The sequence below is a fragment of the Achroia grisella genome, unplaced genomic scaffold, assembly GCF_030625045.1.
Source record: "Achroia grisella isolate CSIRO2021 unplaced genomic scaffold, CSIRO_AGI_Agris_v1 utg402, whole genome shotgun sequence".
NCBI lineage: Eukaryota > Metazoa > Arthropoda > Insecta > Lepidoptera > Pyralidae > Achroia > Achroia grisella.
Genome location: NW_026712841.1, coordinates 6010136 through 6021828, shown reverse-complemented (window position 1 = coordinate 6021828; position 11693 = coordinate 6010136). Strand labels below are relative to the sequence as shown.

Genomic DNA, 11693 nt, shown 5'->3' with positions numbered 1-11693 from the left:
TTACACTGATCACACTCTACAGCATACTTGTAGAGCTTGTACCCAGGACCACTAAAATAAAAACTATAATAAAAAATATAAGTAACACTAATAAATACTCTTTATTTATTTAATTTTGCCACTATTCAATAAAATTACAATATACATTTCAAATTTATTGCCCTTTGTATGAGGCTATAATAGAAAATGGATCTTGCGAAGTCATTTTTCAGTTCCCGTGACCACGAAGGCTATGTGGGCCGTGAAGATCATGAGCGCAAAATTAGTGCAGCTTTAGCAGATGATGATCCTGAGGATGTGATTGATTCAATACGTGGTCTAAATATTGCTGATGAACTCCTCCCGTCCCCCGGAGGACCATTTTCCGCGCTCACAGCAAGTATGGTACCTCAGGATATAATGGCTAAACTAGCGCAGCCTGAATCGGAAGGACACAGTGTAGGCTTGCCTGACTACAGATTCGACGAATTTGGTTTCTGTGTCGAAGAAGAAGATGGACCCGAACGGAATACTAACAAATTATTAGCTAATGACTTTGTTGAAGATGACCAGCATCGTCTGCAATGGGAATTCTACAGTAAAGAAATCAGTTTCTCCACAACAGAAGGAAAAATGGAAAAAACAGATAAATTGCAACAAATGGTTAAAGATGGGGTACCACATTCACTCCGCCCACAAGTTTGGATGCATCTCTGTGGAGCTAACAAGAAGAGGGCAACAACAGAAATTACATATCATGAAATTGTGCGTGCTTCAAGTGATGATGGATTAGTGACTAGTAAGCAAATTGAAAAGGATTTAGTCCAAATACTGCCAAACAATGTCTGCTTTTCCCACCCAACTAGTACAGGAGTACCAAGGCTTAGGCGAATTTTGAGGGCTCTGGCATGGTTGTATCCTGATATAGGCTATTGTCAAGGTACAGGTATGATTGCAGCATCCCTACTACTTTTAATAGAAGAAGAAGATGCATTCTGGATAATGTGCACCACTGTGGAGGATCTTCTACCAGCTTCATATTACTCATCAACTCTGATTGGCATTCAGGCTGACCAGAAAGTTTTAAGAAGTTTAATTTCAACATATCTGCCAGGTATAGACCAGGTTCTAAATGCCCATGATATAGAGCTCTCTCTTATAACAATGCATTGGTTTCTGACACTTTATGCCAATGTTGTACATATGAAAATCTTACTGAGGATTTGGGATCTTTTCTTTCTAGATGGTTCTGTAGTATTGTTTAAAGTAACACTGGCTATGCTGAAAATAAAAGAGAATAGGTTTACGGAAATATCTAACTCAGCTCAGATTTTTAATGCTTTGTCTGACATACCTGGTGAAATTGATGATGTAGATCTCATGGTTAAGACAATTGATGAAGTGTGTGGTGATACATTAAGCCCTACTCTAATAGATACACATAGAAGAAGGCACTTGGCGTATCTTATGGCTGATCAAGGAGCTTTAGTTGGAAATCCAAATGCAGTTCCCAATCTCCCTAAACAACAACTACAAAGACGTCAAATTAAAAGGAACAAGTCAGTCATTCAAACTATACTATTTGGAGAGGATAGTAACAATGAAGATGCAATCTCAAAAAATGTTAAACAAACAGAAATATTGGTTGATCTCAGAGAAGCAATATTACAGGTAGCTCGTCATTTTCTAGCACTTGAGCCACAGTTGGCTTCTGAGATACAACTAACAGCTGATTATACAATGCAAAGTCATGCTGCAGATAGAGAAAGATATGTTAATGTATCTAGGAGTAAGAGGAGGAGAGCAAAAGCATTATTGGATTTTGAAAGAAGGGATGGAGATGAATTAGGCTTTAGAAAGAATGATGTCATTGAAGTAATCAGTTCTAGAGATGAGCATTGTTGGATTGGTGAATTAAATGGCCTACGTGGTTGGTTTCCTGCTCGATTTGTCAAGTTACTGGATGAAAAGGGAGTCAAGTATAGCAGGGCTGGAGATGACTCTGTTACAGAGAAAGCAGCACATTTAGTCAGAGGTGTTCTTGCACCTGCTTTTAAGAGAGTTTTGTTACATGGTATTAAAAAACCTAGTTTTCTAGATGGTCCCTGCCACCCGTGGCTGTTCATAGAAGAGGCATCATCACGAGAAGTGGAAAAGGACTTTAACTCTGTATATAGCCGCTTAGTCTTATGCAAGACATATCGTTTAGATGAGGATGGGAAAGTATTGACACCTGAAGAATTGTTGTATAGATGTGTCCAAGCTATCAACTTATCCCATGATAATGCTCATGCTCAAATGGATGTAAAACTGCGCACACTCATATGCATGGGTTTGAATGAAGAAGCATTACATTTGTGGTTAGAAGTTTTATGTTCTTGTGTGGATGTTGTTCAAAAATGGTATCATCCATGGTCTTTTATAAATTCCCCTGGTTGGGTTCAAATTAAATGTGAATTGAGAATACTTTCGCAATTTGGCTTTAATTTGAATCCAGAATGGGAGTTGCCCTTAAAGAAAGACACACAAAATCAACCACTTAAAGAAGGTGTTAGAGATATGCTTGTAAAACATCATTTATTTTCATGGGATCTGTAAATAGAGATAAAAATATTTTAAATATCATTCCTTAAGTGCAATATTTGTAATATGTATTTAAATTATTGCTTCTAATAGAATAAGCTTGCCTAATTAATATACATTTGTTTACACATACATATATATATATACAATATTATTAATTGTTAAAATCTATATTATTGATTTAGGCAGTCATTATTGTACTTAATAAATTCTATGCAAGATTAATTGCCTTTTCATTACATAATTGTAAAAAAATAGAATGGTATCTAAAATTATTAAACAAATTTATAGTAAAATCATACAATAATATGATTTTATATTTTTATTAATATGATACTTTTATTAATAAATCATATGATACTTTTAGCCGATTATGTCTTTGGCCATCTATTTCAGTTGAAAAGGTTTCATATGATATGAAACCTTAAAAAATCAACCTTGTAAAATTATAGAACTACTTACTTTATCTAGATTATACACTTTTAATAACTTTAATTAATTTAACGAGTTAAATAGAAACTAATTTTACCTTTATTTATGAATACAGAAAATGCCATTACAGGACAATGGGATATTATTATATATATACATAGGAATTTAATATATACAATAATTTATTGAATCCAAGTTAAGCTAGCTTGTATTATGGGTAATAGATTTTTTTTTTCGTAAATACTTATTATAGAAAACACCCTGACTGATATTAACAATCATAGTCATGAACACAAATATTTGTGACGTGCGATGAATCGAACCCGCGACCGTCGGTATTAAGGCGGTGTGCTAAAATAAACCGTTAGACCAACAAGGCCGTCATCATAGGTATTAAAGTTAAAGTAGTCTGGTTAATCACTAGAAATTATCCATACTGGTTCCTAGGGATGAGAAACATTATTAACAATGAAGCCATTATTAAAAATCCTCTCCCTCTTATCTACGATATTTTGTACCAAAGAAAAGAAATTCATTTACTGTGCTGGTCATTAGTAGTCACATACTATATGGCTATAAATCTGAAAAAAGAACCCAATTTATTAAAAATCATAGTCATGAACACAAATGTTTGTGCCGTGCGATGAATCGAACCTGCGACCATCGGAAGTAAGGCGGTATGCTAGTTAGCCAGCTAGCACACCGCTCACGCCCGCCCTCGAGCAAAGCAGAGCTCATGTTATGATTGCATGCAACGCATCCATGATAATATATATAGTACATTGGGTATATATGTGGTGTATACTCATGAATACAAATATTTACATCATGCGAGGAAACGAATCCAGTGGAAGTTAAGCCTTTAGACCAGGGAGACCTACTTAATATGGTCACATTTATCCATTTTTGAACAATTTTTAAACAAATCACTAAATTATTACAAATAGTCTAGCTTAGTCTAATTGTTACTGTTTTACACCTTTCTTTACAAATAAGAACGAAATTTGTGTTCGTTATAATACAGTGGCACCCTCTGCCGGTACAAATTACCAGGTTGGGATATACTGACAAAACATAATAAAAAATAACATATATATAAAACAAAAAACCTATCCCTAAATAGGACAGCCCTAAGGCTTCAACTGGCATTTTATTACGATAGGAGTGTGCGGAAGATCTGTCATCAGCATGCCAACCCAACAAGAGGACTTTGTTCAACAGTGAAGACATTCACTGTTGAACAAAGGCCTCTTCCAAAAATATCCACGAAGATCGGTCCTGCACTGTTGACATCTAACGCTCTCCAGCGATTTCGACGAGTCGTCGGTCCACTTTGTTAGAAGCCTTACCATGCTGCGTTTTCCGAACTGCCATTATCCAAAAAAAATAATGACAATGACAGCTAGTGACATTGACAGTTACATATGACAGTGATCTTAAGAAAAAAAAATAGTGTCATTTCATGTTTTAGTTCTTTCTCTTCGTAATTGAGAAGTGAAACGTGCTTGTTCTCTCGTAGCTAAGGCCTAAAGGCGACTTGCACGTATTTTATTAAAAATGGCAACGAAAGCTGAATTAGCTTGCGTATACTCCTCTCTCATCCTTGTTGATGATGATGTCGCCGTCACTGTAAGTCTTAAATTATTATTTCCTATTTTAGGTTATGTCTCTGCTTGGAATGTCATCAAATGCATGTTTACTAATCCACAAACATCTTTATTCTCACATTAACAATGCATATTTATGATATGGATATTATATTTGTATACATCTGTTCATCCCTTGAAGCTATTATTTTAAATCTGAACTTAGTTAATACAACTTAAATGTTATTGTTTACAGGGTGAGAAAATCTCAACTATCCTAAAGGCTGCCGGTGTAGATGTAGAGCCATACTGGCCTGGTCTATTTGCAAAAGCCCTAGAAGGTGTCAATGTAAGAGATCTCATCACGAACATCGGATCTGGCGTGGGAGCTGCGCCGGCTGCTGGTGCACCATCAGCTGCCGCCGCCGCACCTGCTGCTGAAGCGGCCAAGGAAGAGAAGAAGGAAGAAGAACCTGAGGAGTCTGATGATGATATGGGCTTCGGTATGTATATTGTCATTACTTAATTACCTGTCAGGAAGCGCTAAGTACTCTAATCTGGGCAACATTAGTATAGATTAAAATGAAAGGAAAGATTGATGTTAAAATAGACATTAAAATCAAAGATTAATTTACAAAAATGTTAAATATGTCCACACTAAAGATATAACAACACAATTATTTTATATTGAGACATGGCATTAGTCTTCTATATTGACAATGCAGTAATGGTACCATCTGTGCACATGATGTTAAAACCAACATGGTTATTCAAAAATACGGGCAATAGTTACCACTTACTATTAACTATAACACAAACTATAAACTTATTTGCCATTCCCTATAAATTGCTGTGACATTTAGACATATATAAGCAGTGTTAAGTATTTATAAGTAACATTACATGCATTATTTATTACATTTTTATTATAGTTTCCAATGATGTTTTAGCATGTATTAGCTTCAGAAAATGAATGATTGAATACTTTTCCACTGAGAAAATTCAAATATTTTTATGTATTTCCTGGTAAACTATATATATTTCTAATTCACATTTCTGCTTTGTTTCAGGTCTGTTTGACTAAAAAGCTTTATTTTAAAGCTGCATTATTCCCTTGTAAGCTTTATGAAGCATTTAGTTGTAAGAAAATGGTTTTATAAAATATTAAAACCCTGATTTTTATTCTATTATTTTACAATCACAAATCCCTCAACATACATTTCAAAATAATTTATTTTGGCCGCCTATACTTGTATTTTTTTTGCACTATTCCTACCATCCTGTTCAGGTAGCTACTTCAGTTTAGAACCAGAAAGAAACTCAATGGGTACAATTTTACTGTTATTAACTTTATCATTCTTTAAAAGAAAATAACAGTATCAGTTAAGATAGTGTATATGTTTAAATATTTAAAATATTGAAAATTCTTGGCTGGATAACTGGGATAAATGGCAGCTAAGTCTCAAAAAGATTTATGAAAAGGCTCTATTTAATTTAATAAGTGTTTCTTATGGTTGGAATTTATTAAAAGGTAATTCAACAATATCCTTTCATTGGTAATATTAATTCTTGGTAAGTATAAGACTATTTCAAGTGGATTTGCATCTATACAAATATTCCAAAAAAGTGTCTATTCACCTTTTCACTACTGAATGGATGTTAATGTAATTTTATATCTTAAAAGTAATCTAGAGAAGGCTGAAATAGAGTACAAAGATTGTGCTTTGAAATTGCAGTAACAAGTAGTATAATAATAATGTATGTACTGTCATGACCAGATCCAGTAGAAAGTAGGGTTTTTCAAGAATTTTAGAAAGGCTAATGTAGAAAAGGTATGGAAACAGTCAAATACGGGTAAGCAGCCTTAATACATTTTTATAGAATTGGAATGTCTAAAATCACTTGTTACGAAATGTATAACCACATATGAGACATTTGTTCTGTTTCAGTTTTAGGGTGAGATTAGGCTTTAAAAATAAAAGATTCTAACTCCTGTATAATGGCAACGCAAGATCTGTACACAAATGGTAATGTGATGTTGTACTGTTGATGTGTATAGGCGACAATTACCGTTTAGGTATGATCAGGTAGGCTGTCAGCTTGTCTTCTAATTGTATAAAAATGTATTTCATAATGACATTTTATAGCAAAGCTACGCGTCATGCGCATGAAAGTTTCGTATGAAGCAAGCAAAAGTAAAATAGATTAGTATATTACAGTAATTTACTTGAATAAGTTATTCTCATATTCCTGATTTTTTTCGTCTACATCACTATTGTTGAGGGTGTGAAATAAATAAGAGGTAAACAAATAACACAATTCTGAAGTTTAATTACGAGTTCTAACTATAATACAAATATAAGTAATTAATAAAATTGTCTATCCCCACATAGCTCTCTGTACTCCGGAAAGTTTGTTGTAGTCAGCAAGATGTCGCCAAACTATACGGCTCATCCTCCACTCCTTGACTATACCGCGTGGCCTGAAAAACAAATAAGTATTTGGACACCTTTGAAATAAATCACACAACAAACACAAAAATAAATCCTAACAGTAGTTTAATAACTGTTGGGACACCATCAATATCCTATAGTATATAAAATTTGAAAATGATTAATAAAAAATCAAAAGGAAAAATAAATATATGCTGGTATTTATTTATTTTTACTTTAGATTTTTTTTTTATTTGATTAAAAGCAGTCTAGTCTCTTGTTATGGACACTATACAACTAATATAAATACTTAGACATTTTTTTATAAAAAAAATACATAATATACATAGAAAACACACAAGCTGATACAAACAATAATACTGATGAATAGAAATATTTACACAGAGGGAGGAATAGAACCTGCAACCATTGGAAGTGGCGTCACTAAACTACTGGGGCCGTCAAAAGATAATATAAGTGAATTTATAACAAACCTAGATGTTACAACACATCTATTGTTTATTCTCAGTGGTATGGCATTCATTTCAAATTTATTAATATCCTTATCAGCTAGTTCCCTTATTTCAACTGGTAACACATCATTTTTCCTCAATGCATTGATCCTGGTCCTCTCCAAGTAATTATCAGCACTCATTCGGCGACGTTTCACATCACGTATCATGAGCCAATTGGCCCATTTATTTCTTACCTGTTGATACTGTAACAAAACAATTAATTCATACTTAACATAAAAGCTTAGGCAATTACACTTAATAGTTATTATTGATTTGTTGTTTTATTTAAACACTAACATTTATTTTAACTATAAAGTTAATACTTGATCAAGTCTCTGAAAATATACAGCTTACAATAAAAATACTCCTATATCTCATGTAATTATTTGTTCTAATGGTTTATACAAGCAAGCAAAGGGATGAAGAGATAGCTAGTAATAGGGGCTAGTGTAAAATTAGCTAGCAATGAAATCATCGTGGATAATTTCTGATGGATTCGCTGCGAGAAGACTAAGTTGTAAGTAAGACCTGACTTCTTAGGTACTCATCCTATCATTCTTCACTGGTATCCTATTAAACTGTACCGTTAGCTAAAACATACCCCAAATCCAGGGACCGAGTGAGATTTCAATATAAAATTAGCTAAATTCGAGATATTTAAATTCATTTTCTTTCGTACTCGTAATATTTTACATGGAGAAGCAAATGGTAATGACAGGCCACAGAGTTTTTTTTTTTTTTTGGTTTATTTATCCGTAATGGAAAGGCAAAGAGTCTAAGCCCATACAGCCGTTGTCTTTGGTATAATTTCTGTATTTTTATTTCTTTTTTCCTTCTTCAGATATCTTCTACTGTGGAGACAATATATTCATAAATTGGTTTGTATGTTTCTTGATTTTTAAGTAAAATCTGAATAGTGCGCGGGATATTCAGATCCTTGTAAATGGACATTAATTTGTCAATTAGAGCTAAACGTTGTATATTGAATTGTTGACAATCGAAGAGTAGATGATCCAGAGTCTGTACTTCTCCGCTTGAACAATAATTACACACTGGACTAGATATCATTTTCATTCTACACAAGTGTTCATTAAATCGTCCGTGTCCAATTCTTAAGCGACTTAATGTCGTATAAAATCTTCTAATTTTAATTTTTCCTTTAGTAAACCATGGTGATTTAATATCCTGTTGAATTTCTTTTAACCATTTTCCTTTAATTTTAGTAGATTCATCCCAAAGTTTTATCCACTGATTTTTAATCCTTTGCTTTATTTCTATAATAACGTCTCTGTCCGGAATTTTTATTCTCTTCTCTATTTGATTGACAGGACAGTTAGTTATTAAACGAGCTAATTCATCTGCTTTCTCATTACCAATTACTCCAATATGGGAAGGAACCCAAATTAGAATAATATCTTTATGTAATTTATGTTTCAGGTCGTGCATCTTACTGCGAATACTTTGAATTACAGAGGAAGCGGTTAATTTATTATGAGAATCGTTCGAAAGAGCCATCAAAACACTCATACTATCTGTTATGATTAACCATTTGTCACAGTCAAAAGTCTCTTTAATGTAGTCTAAAGCCTTAATAATCGCATAAGCTTCTGCCGTAAATATACTTGCATTTTTCGAAATTTTGGTACCACTTGCCATTTGTTCTGTGCCATCATATATAGCAATGGAAACACATTCTTTATTTTTTGCTCCGTCGGTGTATATTTGCCTATATGTGTTCCACCGCGACAGGTATTCATATACGTCATATTTATCTTTTAATGTTTTATTAATATTTATAGAAATTTGAGAATAGAGGGCATCATATGAGTATCCATAATAACTCGGAGATGGTTTAATATAGATATTAAAATTACGGACCCAATCAATAAATTCACTAACCTTTTCAGAAAGAAAAGTTTTTGGAAATGAAGAATCTAGTAGTTTAATTAGCAAGGTATTTTTATTTACAGAAAGTAATTTCAACAGAAAGGTAAGTTTTAAAAATTCAAATCGTAATCTTAATGGTGATAAGTAACACTCTACTTGCATAGAATTTATAGGTGAGGTATTCATAGCACCCAAAATTAATCTAAGATTTATATTTTGAATTTTTTCAAGTTTTTCTACATAAACATTGTATTCACAAAAGCAAAAGAAAGCATATTCAAAATGTGTTCTAACTAACGATTTATATAACATCAATAGAGTTTTAGGATCTGCTCCCCAACGAGTGCCTACTAATGATCTAAGAATATTAGTTGACATCATGGCTCGATCTGCTAAGCAATCGACATACTTTTTCCAACACATTTTGTTTTGGAATAAAACGCCCAAAAATTTTACTTCCGATTCTATTGGTATAGTGTATCCATTGTATGTAACAGATAAATTTGAAAGATCTAAATTAAGATTATTATTCTCAAATAAAATCATTTTACTTTTCGAAGGACTAATTTCTAAATCAAGATATGAAAAATATACAGATAGATTACGTAGAGCATTGTTTATTTTGTAACTAATGTCTGTTAAATTATTTCCATAGCAATATATTGCCAAATCATCAGCAAATTGAAGATTATGTACTTCTCTACCCAATACTTCATTTAATCTATGGACGTACAATATGTACAAAAGAGGACTTAATATACCGCCTTGACACACTCCGATATGCGATAACCGAGGTCCAAGACATGTATTATTAGTGAGCTTCACATATACTTCACGACCATTCATAAAATTAAATATCCAGCGTACTAATTTATTTGATATTCCAAGTGAAGTTAGAATGTCAGACATAACATTATGATTGATATTGTTAAAAGCACCGATAATATCCAAAAAAACACCAGCAAAATGTTGCCTATTTTTTTTAGTTCTATTTATGTCCATATATAAATGACATAAACTTTCGCGAGCCGAAAATCCACGTCTAAAGCCAAACTGATTCGGCGGTAATATATTTTAAGATTCGATAAAAAATTCGAGACGTTGTTTTATAAGTTGTTCAAAAATTTTTCCAAAACAGGATGTTAAAGTTATAGGTCGATATGAATCAGCTTGTGAAGGATTCTTATTTGATTTTAATACTGGTATTAAACAATCAGTTTTCCATTCATTAGGAATAATAGAATTAAGCCAAAGTAAATTTAGGATATTAAGAAACATTTCTAAATTGTTTTCATTTAATTTTTTTAGCATTTTATATGACATATTATCTAATCCTACAGCTGTATCCTTCCTACTTTTTACTGCTGTTTGAAGTTCTACTAATTTAAAGGGCTGATTAAAAAAACTATCAGTATGTTTAAAAGTGTCATCTATATAAAGAGGTCTTGAGACAAAATCAGGAGTATATTTGTGCAAAAAATCGTCAATCCATGGCATTAGATTGTTGTTATTACCTATATAAGTTTTATTTGAATATTTTTTATTAAATTTTATCAAATTTTGCCAAATGGTTGAAATTGGTGTTAATCTATTTAAATTTGAGCAGAAATTTTGCCAGCTTTGTATACGTACATTTCTGATTGTTAATTTTTTTAATGCTTGCAGTCTTTTAAATGTAATATAATTGTCTATGGTAGGATCTCGTTTAAAATTGACATAAGCATTTTTACTATTTTGAACAGCTGATGCGCATTCTTTATTCCACCAGGGAAGAGGACAATGTTTATATTTTTTAATACTGTCACCTTGTGGATGCGACAATTTTTTCTGTATTGTTGACTTTCTGCCTAATACTATATCAACGGTGTCTTGCATAATTTTACAGAAGCGCTGATAAGTGATAATGGGATCATTCTCATTAATAGAAAAATCCTGTAATTTTGTATTAACTAAAATACTATATGTATCCCAGTTTATTAGACGCAAATTACTGTGATGAATTGAAACAGTACCATTAATTTGTGCTAAACTATGACATGGAGAATAATCATTTCCTACGGTTAGTTCGGTCACTGTAGGGAGATGATAACTACCTATGGGGTCATCGTGTACATACCATTCACACATAAGTGCTATGGTCGGACTAACTATAGTTAAATCTAAACCATTAGGTTTCCATATATGAGTTCCTACAGTTGTAGCTTGAGTATCATTAAGTAAAACCAAGTTGCATTCGTCTAGTGATTCTAAAATATCTCTACCTCTAGGTTTAATGGTAT

At 32.6% G+C, this 11693-nt stretch overlaps 3 protein-coding genes across 3 annotated transcripts; 2 read left to right on the top strand and 1 right to left on the bottom strand.

The window, feature by feature from the left end:
• Window positions 1-65: 65 nt before the first annotated feature.
• Window positions 66-2738, top strand: LOC131844175 (small G protein signaling modulator 3 homolog). Its single transcript, XM_059192980.1, has one exon. The coding sequence runs from the start codon at window positions 187-189 to the stop codon at window positions 2575-2577; it is 2391 nt and encodes a 796-aa protein (XP_059048963.1). The 5' UTR covers window positions 66-186; the 3' UTR covers window positions 2578-2738.
• Window positions 2739-4460: 1722 nt separating this feature from the next.
• On the top strand, window positions 4461-5756 carry LOC131844292 (large ribosomal subunit protein P1). Its single transcript, XM_059193136.1, has 3 exons — window positions 4461-4623; window positions 4837-5083; window positions 5651-5756. Exons 1-3 carry the CDS (start codon window positions 4552-4554, stop codon window positions 5662-5664), a joined length of 333 nt encoding a protein of 110 aa, XP_059049119.1. The 5' UTR covers window positions 4461-4551; the 3' UTR covers window positions 5665-5756.
• Window positions 5757-6893: 1137 nt separating this feature from the next.
• Window positions 6894-8246, bottom strand: LOC131844481 (small ribosomal subunit protein uS14m). Its single transcript, XM_059193386.1, has 3 exons — window positions 8129-8246; window positions 7507-7730; window positions 6894-7062 (listed from the first exon to the last, which is right to left on the bottom strand). Exons 1-3 carry the CDS (start codon window positions 8192-8194, stop codon window positions 6960-6962), a joined length of 393 nt encoding a protein of 130 aa, XP_059049369.1. The 5' UTR covers window positions 8195-8246; the 3' UTR covers window positions 6894-6959.
• Window positions 8247-11693: the final 3447 nt, after the last annotated feature.

Coding starts and splice junctions, on each gene's coding strand:
- LOC131844175 (XM_059192980.1), top strand. CDS start 187: ATGGATCTTGCGAAGTCATTTTTCAGTTCCCGTGACCACGAAGGCTAT.
- LOC131844292 (XM_059193136.1), top strand. CDS start 4,552: ATGGCAACGAAAGCTGAATTAGCTTGCGTATACTCCTCTCTCATCCTT. Junction 4,624..4,836: donor ATGATGATGTCGCCGTCACT/GTAAGTCTTAAA, acceptor TATTGTTTACAG/GGTGAGAAAATCTCAACTAT.
- LOC131844481 (XM_059193386.1), bottom strand. CDS start 8,194: ATGAATTTAAATATCTCGAATTTAGCTAATTTTATATTGAAATCTCAC. Junction 7,731..8,128: donor ACTCGGTCCCTGGATTTGGG/GTATGTTTTAGC, acceptor GTTTTGTTACAG/TATCAACAGGTAAGAAATAA. Junction 7,063..7,506: donor AGATGTGTTGTAACATCTAG/GTTTGTTATAAA, acceptor TTTGTTTTTCAG/GCCACGCGGTATAGTCAAGG.